Below are 22,632 nucleotides of genomic sequence, written 5' to 3' on the forward strand. Positions count from 1 at the left end.
CAAATGAGGCCCCACCAAATTTTTATAAAACTGCAACATGACTCCCCGACTCTTATGCTCAATGCCTGACCAATGAAGGCAAGTACACCATGGGCCAACTTCACCATTTCTTCAACGGACACAAAACGCTGGAAGAACTCAGCGAGTCAGGCAGCAACTCTGGAGAGAAGGAATAGGTGACGTTTCAGGTCGAGACCCTTCTTCAGACTGGTCTTTTGAGGTTACCACTTCTCTGCTGCATTCACTGACATCTGCTGTGCTTCACCAAATGAGGGGCGTGGAAGGAAATATTTCTGAAATGGAGTTAATATTCAACAAATTCAGTCCCCTGGCTTTGAAGGCGTTACATTGAAAATGAGCTCAAATTATATTACAATAGGATGACAGAATAGAATTCCATATTTTCATTTTAATAAATTGCAAATGTATAAAATTGAATTCAATTAAATTCCTCAATAAGTCCTTTATGTCACCCTCCCCTGTCCTTCATCTTTGCTAAACCACAAAGAAATGCAGTGTACAACTGATTGCAAAGTGATGCACAAAAAGACCTTAAGGCACATTTACATTGTGGTTCAGCCTGAGATCATGTATCAGAATGTGACCCCCCCCCCCCCCCCCATGCCAATCTGATACACTGCTTTTCACAGTTTAGCTCCACTAAGAATATAGACAGACAGAGAATGAAGCTATGGGACAAGCTTCAACATTTTCCAGACATTGTAGATCCAGATTTTCATTGATGGATTATAAGATCCAGCATGGAAGATACAACAGGCTTTTCAGCCTACCGAGTCCATGCCGAACATCGATCAATCGATTGAGTCTGAAGAAGGTACCCGTTCTTTTTCTCCGCTGAGTTAGTCCAGCATTTTGTGTCTCTATCTTCTGAAGCTCGATCACCCGTTCACAATAATTCTATGTTATCCCATTTACGCATCCACTCCCTACACACTGGGTGCGACTCACAGAAGGCCAATTAACCAACAAACCCACACGTCTTTGGGACTTGGGGGGAGGAAACCGGAACACAAGAAGGAAACCCACGCGGTAACAGGGAGAACGTGCAAGCTCCACACAGACAGCACCCAGGGTCAGGATTGAACTGGGGTCTCTGGCGCTGTGAGGCCCAACGGCCACTGTGCTGCCCTTCCACCCTTAAGGTGTGAAGTCTTCCTCACATTTTATCTACCTCACTGGAGACCCTCGGACTATCTTTGATCAGACTTTACTGGACTTTGTCGTGTGCAAAACGTTATTTACATTATTCCCTTTATCATGTATAGTCTTTCCACCTACTGGTTAGCACGCAACAAAAGCTTTTCATTGGGACCATGCGACAATAAACTAAACTCAAATTCAAGTCATCTCTCGCTTCTGGAGAGTGGAAGAGTAAATGTTAACTTGATGGCATTTGTTGCCCACTATCCCCATCATTTGATTGCAGGTTTGTTCAATGCAATTTTATTTATTCACAAAATGCTGGAGTAACTCAACAGGTCAGGCAGTATCTCGGGAGAGCAGGAATGGGTGACGTTTCGGGTCGAGACCCTTCTTCAGACTGATGTCGGGGGCGGGACAAAGGAAGGATATAGGTGGAGACAGGAAGATAGAGGAAGATCTGGGAAGGAGGAGGGGAAGGGAGGGACAGAGGAACTATCTAAAGTTGCAGAAGTCGATGTTCTTACCACTGGGCTGCAAACTGCCCAGGCGAAATATGAGGTGCTGTTCCTCCAATTTCCGGTGGGCCTCACTATGGCACTGGAGGAGGCCCATGACAGAAAGGTCAGACTGGGAATGGGAGGGGGAGTTGAAGTGCTCGGCCACCGGGAGATCAGTTTGGTCAATGCGGACCGAGCGCAGGTGTTCAGCGGAGCGATCGCCGAGCCTGCGCTTGGTTTCGCCGATGTAAATAAGTTGACATCTAGAGCAGCGGATGCAATAGATGAGGTTGGAGGAGTTGCAGGTGAACCTTTGTCTCACCTGGAAAGACTGTTTGGGTCTTTGGATGGAGTTGAGGGGGGAGGTAAAGGGACAGGTGTTGCATCTCGTGCGGTTGCAGGGGAAAGTGGCCGGGGATGGCGTGGTTTGGGTAGGAAGGGACGAGTGGACCAGGGAGTTACGGAGGGAACGGTCTCTGCGGAACGCAGAGAGGGGAGGGGATGGGAAGATATGGCCAATGGCGGGGTCCCGTTGTAGGTGACGGAAATGTTGGTGGATGATGCAACATGCAACCTGTTGATTGTGGAAATAGACACAAAATTCTGGAGTAACTCAGCGGGACAGGCAGCGTCTCTGGAGAGAAGAACTGGGCGACGTTTTGGGTTGGGACCCTTCTTCAGACTCGACCCGAAACGTCACCTATTCCTTTTTTTCCAAGGGTGCTGTCTGACCCACTGAGTTACTCCAGCATTTTCAGTGTAAGCCAGCATCTGAAGTTCCTTCCTACACCTTAGAGTGTGGCATTGCGTTAAACGGCAATGCTGTAACATTGCCTGAGGGCCAGTGTGTGTCGGATATCATGCTGTTAATGTCTTCAAGGCAGATCCATGCCACTGGAACAATGGATTGCAAACACCATTTTGAAAAAGCAGGTCTTCAATCTTGTTTCTTGCAATTTCTCTTCCCTGGTGCTTGGTACGGGCTGCACAAGTAAAGCAATTCAATGATCATGACAAATATACCATTTTACTTATCTCCTTTGTGGCCAGAAAGCATGGTTATTTTTAACTCCGCCAGTAGTGTACATATTCTGGCCTTTTCTTACCTCCAGTTTCCTCCCCTCTACTTTCAGTCTGAGGAAGGGTCCCGTCCCGAATAGACACCCATCCTTTTTCTCCAGAGATGCTGCCTGAGCCGCTGAGTTACCCCAGCACATTGTGTAAACCAGCATCTGCAGTTCCTTTCTACACATTTGTGTGTATATAGGAAAGACTAGCACTACCTGAGGATGCATTTGAATATTATCCCTTTTAATTTGTCTCCAATCTCCTGCTGGACCATTTTTCGTATTGAATGGTGTCATAAATTTAAAACTGAGGTGAAAAGGAACTTTTTCACCCAGAGAGTTGTGAATTTGTGGAATTCTCTGCCACAGAGGGCAGTGGAGGCCAAATCACTGGATGAATTTAAGGGAGAGTTAGACAGAGCTCTGGGGGCTGGTGGAATCAAGGGATTAAGATAGGTGGAGTAGTTGATAGTGAGGTAGATTTTCAAAGTCTACAGAGAGACTTGGGCCTTTTGGAAGGGTGGGCTGAAAGATGGCAGATGGAGTTTAATGCTGATAAGTGTGAGGTGCTGCATTTTGGTAGGACAAATCAAAATAGGACGTACAGGGTAAATGGTAGGGAATTGAGGAATGCAGTGGAACAGAGGGATCTGGGAATAACTGTGCATTGTTCCCTGAAGGTGGAATCTCGTGTGGATAGGGTGGTGAAGAAGGCGTTTGGTATGCTTGCCTTTATAAATCAGAGCATCGAGTATAGAAGTTGGGATGTAATGTTGAAATTGTACAGGGCATTGGTGAGGCCGAATCTGGAGTATGGTGTGCAGTTCTGGTCGCCAAATTATAGGAAGGATGTCGACAAAATGGAGAGGGTACAGAGGAGATTTACTAGAATGTTGCCTGGGTTTCAGCACTTAGGCTACAGAGAGAGGTTGAACAGGTTGGGTCTTTATTCTTTGGAGCGTAGAAGGTTGAGGGGGGACTTGATAGAGGTTTTTAAAATTTTGAGAGGGACGGACAGAGTTGACGTGGGTAGGCTTTTCCCTTTGAGAGTGGGGAAGATTCCAACAAGGGGACATAGCTTCAGAATTGAGGGACAAAGGTTTAGGGGTAACATGAGGGGGAACTTCTTTACTCAGAGGGTTGTGGCTGTATGGAATTGGCTTCCGGTGGAAGTGGTGGAGGCTGGCTCGATTTTATTATTTAAGAGTAAATTGGATAGGTATATGGATAGGAGGGGATTGGAGGGTTATGGTCTGAGTGCAGGTAGATGAGACTAGGTCAGGGAGAATGGTCGGCGTGGACTGGTAGGGCCGGACAGGCCTGTTTCCATGCTGTAGTTGTTATATGTTATATGTTATATGAAAAGGGGAGAAGTTGGGCAAAGGTTACTGATTGTGGACGATCAGCCATGATCACAATGAATGGCGGTGCTGGCTCGAAGGGCCGAATGGCCTCCTCCTGCACCTATTTTCTGTTTCTATAAAGACACCAACATAGGATGCATTGCAGCAAAGAAAATATGTCAGAGTTGCCCACGCAGACAAACATGTCCCATCTACACTAGCCCCACCTGCTTGCGTTTGGCCCATATCCCTCTAAACCTATCCTATCTATCTACCTGTCTAAATGTTTCTTAAATATTGCGCAAAGACCTGCCTCAACTACTTCCTCCAGCACCTCGTTCCATGCACCCACCAACCCCTGTGTAAAAAAAAGTTACCCATCAGGTTCCTGTTAAATCTTTCCCCCCTCATCTTAAACCTATGTCCTCTGGATCTCGATTCCCCTACTCTGGGCAAGAGACACTGTGCGTTTACCCAATATATTTCCCTCATGATTTCGTACACCTCTACAAGATCACCCCTCATCCTCCTGTGCTCCAAGGAATAGAGTCCTAGCTTAGTTAATAGTCAATAGTCATTTTATTTGTCACATACACATAAATGTGCAGTGAAATGAAAGATTACCCACAGTCCAACAATAAGAGCAATAAAAATAAGCAATTTTAAAAAAGATTGGCGTGGTGACTGGAATACTGAGGCAGTAAGTCAGTAAGTAAGTCTGAACCTCTCCCTGTAACTCAGGCCCTCAAGTCCTGGCAACATCCTCGTAAATCTTCTCTGCACCCTTTCCAACTTGACCACATCTTTCCTATAACATGCTGCCCAAAAATACTCTAAACCTTCTTCAAAAAGAACACGCATACCAAAGAGCAAATGTCTGCAAAGAGACCTATTTCCAGCAGAGACAACAGCAGTCCCAACTCACTTGGGGAATTCTGAATTTGACCTAGTTTAGAAGTGGTGTCTCATAATGTAAACCATTCCCTGATGTAGGATACATGAAATAATCTTGGTTTTTGTTTGAATAATGTTCATGTATAAACCAGTGGTAATTATTCTCTGATAAATGTGGTTCCACGGTTTAGATTTTTCTAAACTGCTGGCGACATTATTTGGATACGACCCGCTTCCATTGATACTTTAAAAAAACTGTGTGCATCCTTTCAGTGTGGTCTGTAAAGAATTTATTTATCCCTTTTGAGCTTGGATTTATTTTGAGCTTCCAGCTTGCTCCTCCTGTATAATGTAATGGGATGGTAAGCAATGTTCACACCAGATCATGTCCAAGAAAAACTTTAAAGTGAGAGGGGGAAAAGTTTAAAGGAGATTTACAAGGCAAGTTGGGTTTTTTTTACAGGGTGGTAGGTGCCTGGAATGTGCCTCTGGGGAAGTGGTGAAAGCAGATACGATCGCAACATTTAAGAGGCATTTAGACAGAGATAGAGACAGGCAGGCAGGCAATTGAGGGATGGAGACCACATGTAGGCAGATTTTTCTGTTTAGTTTAGAGATACAGCGCGGAAGCAGGCCCTTCAACCCACCGAGTCCCCAGCGATCCCCGCACATTAACACTATTCTACGCACTCGAGGGACAATTTTTACATTTATACCGAGCCAAGTCACCCACAAATCTGTGCGTCTTTGGTGCGTGAGAGAAAACCAAAGATCTTAGAGAAAACCAACGCGGTTGGGGGGAGAAGTTACAAAGTCCGTAAGATGTGCGGTTTAAATTGGCATCATAGGCAAAAGTGCCGATTTGTTATATGTTGCAGAGACTGTCCCCATCCTCCCCCGACGTTCATTGCAGTTCCTCGATTCCCCCAAAGAGAAACATCCTGGTGGTTTTCAATAAGTGGCAGCAGTAAAGTTGCTGCCTTACTTTGCCAGAGACCAGGGTTCGATCCTGACTACGGGCGCTATCTGTATGGAGTTTGCATGTTCTCCCTGTAACCGCGTGGTTATTCTCCGGCTGCTCCGGTTTCCTCCGAAATTCCAAAGACGTACAGGTTTGTAGGTTAATTGGCATCGGTAAAAATTGTAAATTGTCCCTAGCGTGTAGGATAGTGCTAGTGTACGGGGTGATCGCTGTTCGGTGTGGGCCGAAGGGCCTGTTTCCGTGCTTCATCTCTAAACCAAGCTGTACTAAACACCAAAGAGGGCCTGATAGACAATAGACAATAGGTGGAGGCCATTCGGCCCTTCGAGCCAGCACCGCCATTCAATGTGATCATGGCTGACCATTCTCAATCAGTACCCCATTCCTGCCTTCTCCCCATACCCCCTGACTCCGCTATCCTTAAGAGCTCTATCTAGCTCTCTCTTGAATGCATTCAGAGAATTGGCCTCCACTGCCTTCTGAGGCAGAGAATTCCACAGATTCACAACTCTCTGACTGAAAAAGTTTTTCCTCATCTCAATTCTAAATGGCCTACCCCAATAGGTCACCCATTCCTTCCATCCAGAGATGCTGACTGTCCCGCTGAGTTACTCCAGCATTTTGTGCCTATCTTTGGTATAAACCAGCATCTGCAGTTCCTTCCTACACTAAAGACGTATCCACTATTGTGTACCATCAGCACGATTCACTGCAGCAACCCACCTAGGCTGCTTCTTCGTGCCACCTTTAAAACACACCATGTCTGTCACCTGAAACAACAAGGATAAGCACTCAAGGGCACCTCAACCTACAGGCTTCCTTCCGAGTCTCTCACCACCTTTTCTTGATGAATCACCGCAGGAAGAACGGGTGGGGGGGAGGAGAGAGTGCGTAGAATCCTTGCTTAAACTTGCGAGGTGTGTGACAGGGTGATAACATTGTATTTAACAAACAGCAATATTTTGCAGCACAGGGATGGAAAAGGAGATAGGGCTCCTGTCACTGACAGCAGAAGACCTTTGCAATGCAATTCTGGGTATGTACCTCTGCAGACAAGGGAAACCAGTATGAAAGTGGTCTCCATTGAAATAAATGAAAGGGTTCGTGTGTAGATTCATTTTCATTTTAAATTTACATTAAAATGGTGGCATGTTAATTTTTGCAATGTAAATTAAATATTCTTGCTGTCACTTGCAACGTGTGAAAATTACACCCTAGAATAGATATATAACAAACCTATAAATAATGTGTAGGAAGGAACTGCAGATAATGCTGTGCACCGAAGATAGACACAAAATGCTGGAGTAACTCAGTGGGACAGGCTGCATCTCTGGAGAGAAGGAATGGGTGAAGTTTTGGGTCGAGACCCTTCTTCATACTAATATAAGAAAATAACTGCAGATGCTGGTACAAATCGAAGGTATTTATTCACAAAATGCTGGAGTAACTCAGCAGGTCAGGCAGCATCTCGGGAGAGAAGGAATTCCTTCTCCCCCGAGATGCTGCCTGACCTGCTGAGTTACTCCAGCATTTTGTGAATAAATACCTTCGATTTGTACCAGCATCTGCAGTTATTTTCTTATACTACTTGTTGCTCCACTGCGATTTCTCCTCAAGGAAACCCATTCCTTCTCTCCTGAGATGCTGCCTGACCTGCTGAGTTACTCCAGCATTTTGTGAATAAAAAAACTTCTACAGACTAACAACATTCCACTCTTTAAGCACATCTTTCTTCTTCGAAAGTGGGAGAATTGGAGGTGGGAGAACAAGATGGTCTTATTTCCCGTGTGTGTTCTGTGCACTGATAGTCAACTAAAATAACAGCAGAACAACTATTAAGTAAAGAGTCTGATTTTTTTATCGTATCATATATATACAGCCGGAAACAGGCCTTTTCGGCCCTCCAAGTCCGTGCCGCCCAGCGATCCCCGTACATTAACACTATCCTACACTAGGGACAATTTTTACATTTACCCAGCCAATTAACCTACATACCTGTACGTCTTTGGAGTGTGGGAGGAAACCGAAGATCTCGGAGAAAACCCACGCAGGTCACGGGGAGAACGTACAAACTCCTTACAGTGCAGCACCCGTAGTCAGGATCGAACCTGAGTCTCCGGCGTTGCATTCGCTGCATTCGCTGTAAAGCAGCAACTCTACCGCTGCGCTACCGTGCCGCCGTGACCTTTCAAAATTTCTCTTGACCTTTGCCTCCATGGCAATGACTTTGTTGGTACGAGCGTTTCCAGTGAAATGCATTTAGACTTTGGAGATACGGCACGGAAACAGGCCCTTTAGTCCACCGAATCCGCACCAACCAGCGATCACTATCCTCTAAACTGGGGACAAAGTGCAATTTTACTGAAGCCAATTAACCTACAACCCTGTATGTCTTTGGAGTGTGTGAGGAAACAGGGACACTCGGAGAAAACCCACGCCGTCAAAGGGAGAAGGTACAAACTCCATACAGACAGCACCCGCCGTCAGGATCGAACCCGGGTCTCTGGCGCTGTAAGGCACCAACTCCAACCGCTGAGCCCTTATCTTTTCTTCGGATAAAGTACTATCATATAACTTGAATCCATGCAATTCCTTATATTATATAACCAATCGTTAAAGTGAACTTTAATTCAGGTAGAAGATGGTTTCAAAAATGATTGTTGATGAACGCGCATGCTTGCATTTAATATCAGCTCCCTGAAAGGTTTAGTTTCTGGTTATTTGAAGTTCTCAGGGTGACATGTTTCAGAGGGCTTGCGACAGTGTGAATTTCTGGATGGAAGATAGCAGCTGATTGCCAGGAAAGTGCGAAGCAGATTGCAAGGACATGTTGTCACGCTGGTGCTCGGTGTTGTGTTATTACTGTCCTTTTGGCAAATTGAGGAGGTTTGAGCCTGTTTATCTGCTGCTGCCATCAAACTATAAAGTGATTACAGTATAAAGCATTTAAACTTTGTGGCTTTTGATACTGCCTAGTTCTGTTAATAATTCTCCCCTTCCCTGACAAAACACAGGTGCACAATGCAATGATATCATTGCACAAAATTGCCATCAAAATACTTTATTAAAAAAATTAAAAACATTGTGATTATTAGGTCGTGCAGAATAAGGGCAATGTGTTTGATGCACTAGGGCAGTACGATGGCGTAGTGGTTGAGTTGCTGCCTTACAGTGCTTACAGCGCCAGACACCCGGGTTGGAACCTGGCTGCGGGTGCTGTCTGTACGGAGTTTGTACGTTCTCCCCGTGACTGCTTGGATTTTCTCCACGATCTTCGGTTTCCTCCCACACTCCAAAGACGTGCAGGTTTGTAGGTTAATTGTCTTGGTATAAATGTAAAATTGTCCCTAGTGTGTGTAGGATAGTGTTAATGTTCAGGGATCGCTGGTGGGTGTGTGGGCTTGGTGGGCCAAAGGGTCAGTTTCCACGGTGTATCTCTGAAGCTAAAACTAAGTGACTCACTATTTCCCCTCTTCTCCATTCACTTCGACAGTAACAAGCTTGGCACCTGTTGATGAAGGTTTCCTGTAGCGCATAAGTTCGATTGTTAATTCTTTTCATTTAACTTCCTCATTACTCAGTGATTTGTGCTTGTGCTTGCATTGGAAAGAACAGCATTTAATCCAGTCACCATCGGGTTTTCTCAATCGAGACAGACTCATCTCCTTCATGCTTGACCTGGTGCTTGAGCATAAAGACATTAAATAAACTTTGATGATATTTGGCGGCCTGCGTTTCCTGATTACTCAATGGCCCATTCTAATGCATTGATCTATGATTAGAGTCATTCATACATCACGGAAAAAAGCCCCTCAGCCCAACTCGCCCATGCTGAACAAGATGCCCCATCTAGGCTGGTCCCATTTCCTCGCATTTGGTCCATATCCTTCTAAACCTTTCCTATCCATGTACCTATCCAAATGTCTTACCAAAGTTGTTATTTGTAAGACCTGCCTGAACTGTCACCCATTCCTTCCCTCCAGAAATGCTGCTTGTCCTGCTGAGTTACTCCAGCATTGTGTGTCTATCCTTGATGTAAACCTGCATCTGTAGTTCCTCCCTACCACGCTTCATGCGATTCATTGATTTGAGTATCTAAAGCAGCCGTCAGCCTCTGACTTTGTGTCTGATATTAGTTACTGATGCTGTTGTAATTTAATTCTTAGATAACTGTGTTCAACCTGATTATCCAGTTAATTGAGGATAACAGTTATAGTCATAGAGTGTGGAAACAGGCCCTTCAGCCCAACTTGCCCACACCAACCAACATGTCCCAACTACACTAGTCCCACCTGCCTGACTTTGGCCCATGCCCCTCTAAACCTACCCGATCCACCCACCTGTCCAAATGTTGTTTTAACATTGTGACAGTACCTGCAGTTCAAAATATATGTATGTAAAATTGGGAAATATCGATAGTTGGCAGTAAGCATTGAAAATAGTTTTGTGTGCCTAAAACTTTGAAAGACTGCAGGATAGGATGACACTTGCAGCAGTGATGGGTTTGCAGTAGAACTTCGGCAAACGGTCTATCTAATCAAGGGTTTAGGAGCCAACGAATATCTGAGACCTTAAATAGACACAAAATGCTGGAGTAACTCAGTGGGTTAGGCAACATCTTTGGAGAAAAGGAGTATTTCGAGTTGAGATTTGAGACCTTAAATCAGATGGCCGTTTCCAAAGAAACAATTGTGCTGTGTAATCCATGTTCCTTATGTTCCCAACTTAATCAGTTTATGCGAGCTTCATTCACAAGATGTATTCTGAACCTCCACAACCACTGGTTTAATTAGAGATTGATACCAAATAGTGTAATGGAATCTCTAGAATGGATACACGATACTGGTATGGGTTATATTTCTGTTGATGGTTTGATGGCACATCATTATTTTAAAGATGTAGTATTGTGTACTCTGTGTGTGTACTCTGTGTGTGTGTGTGTGTATGTGTGTGTCTGTCTGTCTGTCTGTCTGTCTGTCTGTCTGTCTGTCTGTCTCATTTCATTTGCACCAAATAGTCCTCTTTCACGTTCTTATTCTGTTAAAGCTTTGAGTTTATAAATTACTGTTAGCAATGTCTCTGACATTCATTTTCTTTGCACCATTCAAGCCAAGTCAAGCACAGGAACTGGCTCTTCAGCCCACAGTGTCTATGCTGAACATGATGCCAACACCAATTATTATTTCCCTGTTTCTGAACCATATCTCTCCATTCCAAGCCTACCCACGTACCGATCCAAAAGTCTCTTAAATTCCACTATTATTGTAACTGCCTCCACCACCACCCCCGGAAGCTCGATCCAGGCACCCACCGCCCTCTGGAAACTTGCTCTGCGCATCGTTGAATAATGTGTTTCCACCACCACCCTTTGCCTTCTATCAGTAAGCCTGTTCTGAATCCACACGACCAAGTTACTGTTAATCCCGTGCATCTTAATCTTCTGGATCAGCCTACCATTGGAGACTATCCAACCCTAAATTAATATTTTTCAAGAATATCCTTGTATAAGATGTACATTTGTGCTTCACCGATCGATCTATTCCTGTACTTTAATCTTTGACGTCATTTACTGTACTTAACTCTCCCGCTAGATTGTAAAAGACTCATCGGGTTGTTTCCTTTAAAGATCAGAAACTCATAAACTGAGATCAGAAATGACCTGTTAACATGAACTTCCGTTTAATTGGTTTAAAAACCAAACACCATCCTGGTTTGAAGAAGGGTCTCGACCCGAAACGTCACCTATTCCTTTTCTCCAGAGATGCAACCTGTCCCGCTGAATTACTCCAGCTTTTTGTGGCTCCCGTCCTTGTTAGATCTTTTTTAAGCCAGTAACATCCAGGAGTTAAAAAACTCAAACTATTGCAAATAGTCTAGTTGGTGTAAAACTGAGATTGAAATCTAAACTTGGGAATGCCTACAGTCCAGTCAGCAGAGAGAAAGATAAACAACGTGGCATAACACATCTTTCCTCCATAAAGGTGTGAATAATCTGTACGCTTAGACCATTTTGTCATTTCATTTGAAATCTATCCCATATTCATTGCTTTCTTCGTTAAGATTAACTTGGCCCAATTGGAGAGAAAGTAATTTTGAGCAAAATACAACGTGTTGGAGGATCTCAGTGGGTCAGGCAACATCCGTGGAGGAAATGGACAGACGATATTTCGGGTGGGTACCCTTCTTCGAACTGATGGAGTAGGGGGATGAAGCTGGGAAAGAGAAGGGGGTGGGATAAGGGTCCTGACCCGAAATGTCACCTATTCCTTTTCCTCCCGAGATGCTGCCTGGCCCGCTGAGTTACTCCAGCACTTTGTGTCTATCTTTGGGATGGGGCAAAGCCTGGCGAGTAATAGGTAGATACAGGTGATACATTTGGGCCCCATATCTGAGGAAGGGTGTGCTGGCTCCGGAGAGGGTCCAGAGGAGGTTTACAAGAATGATCCCAGGAATGAGTGGGTTAGCATATGATGAGCGTTTGACAGCACTGGGCCTGTACTCGCTGGAGTTTAGAAGGTTGAGGGGGGACCTCATTGAAACTTACAGAATAATGAAAGACACAGATAGAGTGGATGTGGAAAGAATGTCCCCTCTGGTGGGAGAGTCTAGGACCAGAGGTCGTAGCCTCAGAATTAAAGGGCACTCTTTCAAAAAGGTGGTGAGGAGGAACTTCTTTAGTCAGAGGGTGGTTCATCTGTGGAACCCATTGCCACAGATGGCTGTGGAGGCCAAGTTAGCAGATATTTTTAAGGCAGAGATAGACAAATTCATGATTAGAACGGGTGTCAACGGTTATGGGTAGAAGGCAGAAAAATGGGATTAGGAGGCAGAGATCAGCCATGATTGAATGGCAGAGTGGACTTGATGAATGGCCTAATTCAACTCCCATAACATGTGAACTTATGTGAGGTGAGGGGTATTTGATGTGGCAGATGGATGGAGTAAGTAACAAAGGCTAGAGGTGAAATGGAGACAAAGGGTGCCAGATGAGAAGAGAGGAGGAGTGAAAGGTAAAGCCAGAGAGAGGGAGATAGGTTGGTGGGGGGGGGGGGGGGGGGGGGAGAGGGGATTTTTCTTTTGCCCATGGAGCATTGTTCTGTTTTAAACATGGAAGCCATTTTATTGGCATTTCCTTTGGTACGTTCTCTCTGCACTTAATTTGAACACCAATAAAGAATAAATACATTTATTAAATCAATGAGAGGAATTTTCTTTGAAATAAGTCAAAATCAGATTATATTCATTGGTGATTGCAGATATATAAGGATGGGTATGATTTTTTTTGTATCATAAGAGGAATTATTCATATTTGAAGGGTACAAGATGGTGCCTAAAACATGGCGTCTCTTGTGTATTGACCCAGTGTGGTCTACTATCTTACACTCTTACACTTGGTATGATTGTGCCTCATGTATAGTAGGGTTATCACTGAACTGTGTACAAAAAAAATAATTTCACTGTACATAGGTACATGTGACAATGAAGTATCATTGAACTACTGAATTAGGATTACGTATGGTCTGTGTGTGGAACATGCATTAATCCAAGGGCCACACAGTTTTAAACTTAAGATAGTCGCAAAATGCTGGAGTAACTCAGCGGGATATGACCCACTCAACCCGAAACGTCACCCATTCCTTCTCTCCAGAGATGCTGCCTGTCCCGCTGAGTTACTCCAGCTTTTTGTGTCCGTCTTCGGTTTAAACCAGCATCTGCAGTTCCTTCCGACACAGTTTGAAATGTCCAATATTTTGCCCAATGAATGTGGGTGTATTTCATGAGGCATTAATTCCCAGCAACACCCACGCAACAAAGGTGACTCTGCAGTGAGGTGCTGTGTGACACTGTAGATCTTACAACGCATTGTATTGAGAGCAGTCAGCTGCTGCTGTTTGAGTTGGTGGGTGGAGTTAACAGGCAAGCCCGTGCGACTATTTACTTTGCTGAAATGACAATGTTGCTCGGCTTTTCACCATTCCGGGAGTTTCAAAGAATCTACACGCCACTCGGATATGTGAGTACTTGGAAGGGAACAAAGTAACTGCACAAATATAACACGAATGTTTGCAGCCTGTTTGTTGTGTGTTTTGTTGTTTTCCATGTCTCTGATCCACACGGCATCACCTGTTTCACATTTGAGTTAAAGATGCGTATTTTGGTGATTGAAATTTGTTTTGAGCCCCAGATCTTCCTGAGCATGGATTCTTGCTGTGGGTTAATTGCAAGAGGAGTGACTCTCATCCAACTCTAATAATGAAACATAGAAACATAGAAAATAGGTGCAGGAGGAGGCCATTTGGCCCTTCGAGCCAGCACTGCCATTCATTGTGTTCATGGCTGATCATCTACAATCTGTAACCCATGCCTGCCTTCTCCCCATATCCCTTGATTCCACTAGCCCTTAAAGCTCTATCTAACTCTCTTTTAAATTCATCCAGTGAATTGGCCTCCACTGCCTTCTGTGGCAGAGAATTCCACAAATTCACAACTCCCTGGGTGAAAAGGTTTCTCCTCACCTCAGTTTTAAATGGCCTCCCCTTTATTCTTAGACTGTGGCCCCTGGTTCTGGACTTCCCCCAACATTGGGAACATTTTTCCTGCATCTAACTTGTCCAGTCCATTTATAATTTTATAGGTCTCTATAAGATCCCTCTCATCCTTCTAAACTCCAGTGAATACGAGCCTAGTCTTTTTCCAAAATGCAAAACTCTTACCTTTTACTCTACTTTCAGCTCTGAGACCGCGAGGGAAGAACTGAAGAAGCTCCCTGCCCTTCCTACCCGAGCTTTGCAGGAGCACCCATCTCTTGCATATTGGTGAGTCGGTTAAAACTATCGCGGGACAAGACACAACTGAAGGGGAAACTCAAGACCTCTCGGATGCATAAAACACAGCAAATGCATCCATTCATGTATAGAATTAACAAAGATGACATTTCCAAGTCCAAGTTTAATTCTGCATCGTGTTGATCGTGGAAGATAGACACAAAATGCTGGAGTAACTCAGCGGGTCAGGCAGCACCTCTGGAGAAAAGGACTAGGTGACGTTTCGGGTCGAGACCCTTCTCCAGGCTGAAGCCAGCTGGTCCATTCCCTAAGCCGAGTTCCGCGGCCAATCGGCGGGTGGAATTTGCTCCCTGCTTCCGGGGCTCTGGAACTCCGGCCCGGCAGATCCGTTTCCCTTAGCCTACTTCCGAGGCCAGATTTGCGAGCCGGTATCTCAACTCCTCGGCGGCTGAGGAGGAACATTCCGGTAACGTTGGACTCCTCTCGGAGGCCGTGACCTCTGTCGGTCGGGCAAAACGGATAATCCAGAAAGGCTCTGGAACCAAGGGTGCCGGAAAATCGGTGGTGGAGCTGAACCATAATCGTAATTTCCATTTCCAAATCACCTTTTAAATTAAATCATAAATGACTAACGATTAAATTTACTAAATTGGGAATATAACATTTTTGTTAAGTCCTCTGTTCATGAGGGGTGTCAAATAAATTCATCTCATCCTTTGATTTCTTTGGCATTATTACAGTTTAAATGATTACTGAGAAATATCTCCTGCCAGATTATTTATTGAATATGAACGAGACTTGTGTGAGCTCAGTAAATTTGTTTAGGAATCAAGTGACTGAAGGATGCCAACATATCCCGTTAAGTTAAAACGACATTGGGCCGGACAGAATTTTCTGCATGGTAGCCGTTTGCTTATTGAGCAGAATAGATGAACCGTTTTTATTAAATTAACACATAATGCAAATCACACATGATGTGTGGCCCCACGGCTGAACATATACTGGCTTGACTGGAAGTTTCTCTTTTGTCTGGACTAAAATGTTGTGTTTGTTCTTGCAGTGAAGACCGAGTGATTGACCATTATAAAAAACTGAAAGGACTCAGCAGAGGACAGGCGATTGTCAAGTAAGCACATATCCATTGCTCGTTTTGACCTGTGTGTCTACAGCTCATGTAGAGCGAGGAGTTATTAACTTAACGGGGGTAAGCACCAAAGATCTGCAAATAGAATGACTCACACCATGGCCGCTCTCTTCTCCCCTCTCCCATCAGGCAAGATAATACCGGCTGCCTTTTTGAGGCAGTGATTCCAGGAAAATCCCTTCGATGGTGGGGTGGTCAGAGCTTGTGATGGGCTGGGCAGTGTTCATTACTTTTTTCAGTTCATTTGGACAATATTGGAGCCAAGCTTGTAATCAGACGAGACTCTGGCTGAGTTTTGTGGTTCCTTAGTTCTTGCTACTCCAACAATCTAATTTTAGAGATGTGATTTTTTTTTTTTAAACCAAGCAACAAAAATATATTTTAATGCTTGTTACCAACAATAAAGATAATTAATGTCGGGCCGTGCATTTTTTTAGTGCACTTTCAGTGGAAGATGGTTACCATGGTGTTCACGTCTGGTTTTTATTAAAAGTCCAGAAGCAACAGATTAAGCAGATAATTAAAATGTGGTATCTTCATTCAAATTCCGATGTAAAGCTTTCTTCAGGTACTTGTATGAAGGCATTTGTAACTTGTTTTTGTGTCTAGCTCATTTAATGAACAAAATGTCACTTATTGATTTGCTGATTTACTTTAGCTGATTTACGTTTAGTTTAACTATTAATGTTTTTTTTCCAGTTATATGACCGTGGTGGAAGCTCTTCCTACTTATGGTATTCATTACTACGGAGTAAAGGTCAGTTATTATCTGCTTCACCGTGCATGCTTTTAGCACTATTTGTCAAAGAGCAGATGATTTTGTTTTAAATGAAGACACTTCTACCTCTTGCTTCGTTCTGTAAGAATCCTGTGGTTTACTTTTTCCTCAAAACAGTAAACTGGGCTCCATCACTGAGTGCACTGCTCTTTCATGCCTTGGGCAAGTAAGCATGCAGAGGGTATCTGACCCAATACCGCATCCGTCTCTTCCCTCCACAGTTGCTGCCTGACGTGCTGAGTTCATCCAGCACTTTGCATTGTCATCAAGATTCCACCATCTGCAGATTATTTCAGGATTTTAGTTTGGAGATACAGACCCTTTGGCCCACCGAGACCGCGCTGACCGGCGATCACCCCATACACGAGTTCTATCCTGCAGGCCAGCGGTAGAGCTGCTGCTTTACAGCGAATGCAGCGCCGGAGACTCAGGTTCGATCCTGACTACGGGCGCTGCACTGTAAGGAGTTTGTACGTTCTCCCCGTGACCTGCGTGAGTTTTCTCCGAGATCTTCGGTTTCCTCCCACACTCCAAAGACGTACAGGTATGTAGGTTAATTGGCTGGGTAAAATGTAAAAATTGTCCCTAGTGGGTGTAGGATAGTGTTAATGTACGGGGATCACTGGGCGGCACGGACTTGGTGGGCCGAAAAGGCCTGTTTCCGGCTGTATTGATATGATATGATATGATATGACAATTTACAGAAGAAAATTAACCTACAAACCTGCACATCTTTGGAATGTGGGAGGGAATGCATGTGGTCACATGGAGAGTGTCCAAACTCCGCACAGACAGCACCCGAGGTCAGGATCGAACCTGGGTCTCTGACGCTGTAAAGCAGCAGCTCTACCATGTTCCTTGCCATCCCAAACATAAAGCCTTGGAAATACCAAAATGAAAGATTTAATTGAGATTACAGCTGACTGCAGCAGTTCTTCTGTGTTCAAAACTGAGAAATAGAACATTACGACACCTTGAAATGTTATTACCTAATCTGTTTCCAAATTGATTTTGCCACATGGCTATTATTTGTTCTCACCAACATTTGGCAGTGTGTGGCAGGTAGGAGTACTCCATCTCAAACAGCAATGATGGTGGAGGGTAATTAATGTCAAGGCTGCAATGAATGCGAACTTCAACTGGTGTAATAATTATGGGAATAGAAAGTGATAGAATTGAGAAACCAAATCTGTTTTTTTTTTAATCATTCTGAATAACGAAAGGTCAAGTGCAGAAGTAAACTGAAATATTTGCTATTTTATTGGCTTTATAAGAGTGTTGAAAGACAGCTTATTGAGTGCTCCATTGTAATCTAAAAGAACATTGTAGGTGAAGTAATTACAAATGTGGCTCCACCTTTAGATGATAATTCATCACACTCTACTGAAAAGCCTGTGTGGTCCTTTAGAGTACGTGAAGATAATCATCTCTAGTCCCTGTTGCTAAATGGGTGCTATAAATCACCCGCATGTTAATGCTCATACTCAATTCTGTTATTGTTAATGAACAATAATGATCCTCGGGCGCGGCACGGTGGCGCAGCGGTAGAGTTGCTGCCTTACAGGTGCCAGAGACCCGGGTTCGATTCTGACCATGGGTGCTGTCATTATGGAGTTTGTACTTTCTCCCCTGTGGGTTTTCTCCGGGAGCTCTGGTTTCCTTCCACATTCCAAAGACGTAGCTACGTTTGTATAAGACAATAACTGCAGATGCTGGTACAAATCGAAGGTATTTATTCACAAAATGCTGGAGTAACTCAGCAGGTCAGGCAGCATCTCAGGAGAGAAGGATTGGGTAACGTTTCGGGTCGAGACCCTTCTTCAGACTGGTGTCAGGGGGGCGGGACAAGGGAAGGATATAGGTGGAGGCAGGAAGATAGAGGGAGATCTGGGAAAGGGGGAGGGGAAGAGAGGGTCAGAGGTACTATCTAAAGTGCGAGAAGTCGATGTTCATACCACTGGGCTGCAAGCTGCCCAGGCGAAATATGAGGTGCTGTTCCTCCAATTTCCGGTGGGCCTCACTATGGCACTGGAGGAGGCCCATGACAGAAAGGTCAGACTGAGAATGGGAGGGGGAGTTGAAGTGCTCAGCCACCGGGAGACCAGTTTGTCCAACGCGGACCGAGCGCATGTGTTAAGCGAAGCGATCGCCGATCGCCTACGTTTGTAGGTTAATTGACTTTGGTAAGAATTGTAGCTTGTCCCTAGTGTGTAGAATAGTGCTAGTGTGTGGGGATCGCTGGTCGGCGCGGACTCGGTGGACCGAAGGGAGACTAAGAAGTTCATAAGTTCTTGGAGCAGAATACGTCCATTCAGCCCATCAAGTCTACAATCGTGGTTCAATTGTGGCTGATCTATCTTTTCCTTACAACCCCATTCTCCTGCCTTCTCCCAGTAACCTCTGACACCCGTACTAATCAAGAATCTGTCAATCGCGGCCTTATAAATACCCAATGATTTGGCCTTCGCAGCCTTCTGTGGCAATGAATTCCACCGCCATCTGACGAAATAAATTCCTCCTCATCAACTTTCTAAAGGTACATCCATTTACTCTGAGGCTATGACCTCTGGTCCTAGACTCTCCCACTCCCACTGGAACGACCGCAGGCAGTGAGAATGGGCCCGCACCTGTCCTCCACTATCACCCTGAGTACCGGCACACCACAGGGCTGTGTTCTGAGCCCCATGCTCTACTCCCTCTTCACACACGACTGTGTTCCTGCATTCGACACCAACACCATTGTCAAGTTTGCAGACGACACAACGGTGATCGGGCTTATCACCAACGGGGATGAAACAAACTATAGAGCGGAGGTGCAGAACCTGGCGGACTGGTGCTCGGATAACAAACTGTCCCTAAATACCACCAAGACCAAGGAGCTGATCATCAACTTCCGTAGGTCACATAACGGGGAATATGCCTCGATCTCTATCAACGGGGACAGTGTGGAGAGAGTATCCAGCTTCAAGTTTCTGGGCACTCACATTTCGGAGGACCTAACATGGTCCAATAACACTGCTGCGCTGGTCAAGAAGGCACAACAAAGACTGTTCTACTTAAGAACACTGAAAAAGTCTGGTCTGCCCCAACAGCTGCTGACGACCTTCTACCGCTGCACCATAGAGAGCATCCTAACGCATGGCATCCCTGTGTGGTACCTCAGCTGCACGGAGGCAGAAAGGAAAGCTCTACAGCGGGTAGTCCATAGAGCTCAGAGGGCCATCGGAACACAGCTACCAGACTTGGAGGGCATCTACAACACACGATGCCTCAGAAAGGCCACCAGCATCCACAAAGACTCTTCACACCCCTGCAACAGTCTGTTCGAACTCCTTCCATCGGGCAGACGATACAAGGCCTTCTACGCCCGCACCTCCAGACTCAGGAACAGCTTCATCCCCAGGGCCATAGCTGCTATGAACTGGTCCTGCTGAGCCGGATGGCCACAACGCATAGATCAACTTGCACTTTACCCTGTCTAAAACTGTTACAATTGTTTCGTTTCGTTGGGTTGCTGTTGTCTAAATTACTTAAATTATTGCATCGTATGGGAGGCGCATTCCCAATCTCGTTGTACCCCTGGGTACAATGACAATAAAGATATATTGTATTGTATTGTATTGTATTGTAGTGAAAACATCCTCTCTGCATCCACTCTATCCAGGCATGCCACAATTCGGTAAGTTTTAATGAGGTCCCCCCCCTCATCCTTCTAAACTCCAGCAAGTACAAGAACAAAGTGTATTGGAGGTTTTGATGCATTTGCATTGACATTGAAGTCTGGCCCGAGTTTGCATGTATATACAAAATACATCACTCGCTGGCAGCACAGATCCAGTAGTAAGTAACCTGTTTCGTACTCTGTAATATGTCACTATAAAATGACACAGGACAGTTCATACTTTCATTTTCATTTTTTTTAAATGTTTTAATCAAGATGGTAGATAACAGTAGCAGTGGGGTTGATAATAGATTGGCTCCCCAGTTCAGGTATGTGTCAGTCCTTTTCCAGGAAAGGTGTGAAATGGTCTAGAGGCAGCGTTATGATCCCTTCGCTCAGCTCAAGCAAGATCCTTTAATCAGGAATACTTTGTGTATTAGCTCCAAGATCACTGACAATCGTCTCCCTCACTGCTTCTCTCCCCACCCCCCTCTCCCCACCTACTATGTCTGAAGAAGGGTCCCGGCCCTTAACAACACCTTTCCATGTTCTATAGACAATAGATGCAGGAGTAGGCCATTCAGTCCTTCGAGCCAGCACCGCCATTCAATGTGATCATGGCTGATCATTCTCAATCAGTACCCCGTTCCTGCCTTCTCCCCATACCCCCTGACTCCGCTATCCGTAAGAGCTCTATCTAGCTCTCTCTTGAACGCATTCAGGGAATTGGCCTCCACTGCCATCTGAGGCAGAGAATTCCACAGATTCACAACTCTCTGACTGAAAAGTTTTTTCCTCATCTCCGTTCTAAATGGCCTTCTCCAGGGACGCTGCCTAACCTGCTGAGTTACTCCAGCACTCTGTGTCCTTTTTAGACATAAAGTAAAAGCTGTTTCCTTGAATCTCCCAGTCATAATGGCGATATGTAAGGTTATGTGTAATTGTGCATCGCTGCGTCCGTCCAAGCATCTACTCATCAAAACCCACTGCACTTGTGTCCACCTATCACTATACAAGCTTTGTCCCGCTCGAACCCCTCTTCTAGCTTTCTCTCCCCCCACCCCCACTGCAACCAGCCTGAAGAATGTTCCCAACGCAAAACGCCACCGATACATATTCTCCATAGATGCTGCTTGATCCACTGAGTTACTCCTGCACTTTGTGTCTTTTTCTGTACCAGCATCTGCAGTTCCTTGTGACTGCATCTGCTTGTAATGTTGGGTATCATTGAGCAGAATCCGTTGTTGGTTCTTGAAGTAGAAAAGCATTCAGAGGTCCATGTAAAACCATATTTCACAGCTTAAGCATCTTTGCTTTGTATGTATTTTTTAGGATAAACAAGGGATTCCCTGGTGGCTTGGAGTTGGTTGCAAAGGAATTGGGCAATACGACTTTCATGATAAAGTGAAACCCAGAAAGGTAAGAGGCAGCTATTTTATCCTGAAACATTGTGAAACTATTTTGCACCTCTATCCCTTTAAAGACATTGGACTGTGTCCATGGTACTAATGCGCTACAATGCTGAGAACTGTATTTTGTAATCTGTATCTATCCCTTTGCTCTTATCTATTGTACTTGAGTTTGATTTCATTGTCACACACAGTATGACAATAATATCAATATTCAATCAAGTACTTGAGTTTGACTTGATTTAACTCACCGACGTATGGTGCAATTGATCTGTTTGGATAGCAAGCTTTTCACTGTACCTCGATGCATGTGACAACAATAAACCTCAACCAGAGGCACAGTCCAGTGGTAACTGGTTCTTTGTTTAAATAACAGCCCTATGCTCTTGAAATGAGTTTTAACGGGACATTGTTCTCCAGTTTACTGTTTTACAGTCAAACACCCATAATGTGCTCTTCTGTTGTGAAAACATTTCATGATGTAATATTTATGCATCCCTGCAAAGAAGAATTTCCTTTTAAATCCAGTCCATTTGTGGGCCTCAGAAGCTCAGGGTCAGGAAGGAGAAAATGAACCATTGTTCCCAGTCCTGGCAGTCATTCCTATTTTAAATCAGAGCATTGTGCTATTTAAACTTTAAAGATTCTTGGGCTAGAGATTATTTTTGTGTGGGGCAACTATTTTGTTTTGTACACAGATTAATTTTATCTGGAACTCTGCTGTGCACTTTGGTGAGTTTGGCACACAGTACTCCAGGCACATGTGCAGAAGCCACTCGCCTGTGTGCAACTGTGTGGCCTCTTTATCTGTGGTAAATGAAATGGTTGCACAGTGCAGCCTGATGTCACGTGCACCTCACAGTCCTACACGCATACCAGGTTTGCGGAGGGCAAGGGCCATGCACAC

The 22,632-nt window shown here is 44.7% G+C and overlaps 1 protein-coding gene across 3 annotated transcripts in view; it reads left to right on the forward strand.

The window, feature by feature from the left end:
* LOC144601928 (FERM domain-containing protein 4B-like) overlaps positions 1 to 22,632 on the forward strand; it is a 272,807-nt gene that overhangs the window by 198,426 nt on the left and 51,749 nt on the right. For all 3 annotated transcript variants that reach the window (XM_078414519.1, XM_078414517.1, XM_078414518.1), the window contains exons 8-11: positions 14,680 to 14,763; positions 15,794 to 15,859; positions 16,577 to 16,634; positions 21,649 to 21,735. In XM_078414519.1, coding sequence (XP_078270645.1) covers positions 14,680 to 14,763; positions 15,794 to 15,859; positions 16,577 to 16,634; positions 21,649 to 21,735 — 295 coding nt within the window. The remainder of the gene's footprint in view (positions 1 to 14,679; positions 14,764 to 15,793; positions 15,860 to 16,576; positions 16,635 to 21,648; positions 21,736 to 22,632) is intronic.

Source organism: Rhinoraja longicauda, chromosome 17 (genome assembly GCF_053455715.1).
Source record: "Rhinoraja longicauda isolate Sanriku21f chromosome 17, sRhiLon1.1, whole genome shotgun sequence".
NCBI lineage: Eukaryota > Metazoa > Chordata > Chondrichthyes > Rajiformes > Arhynchobatidae > Rhinoraja > Rhinoraja longicauda.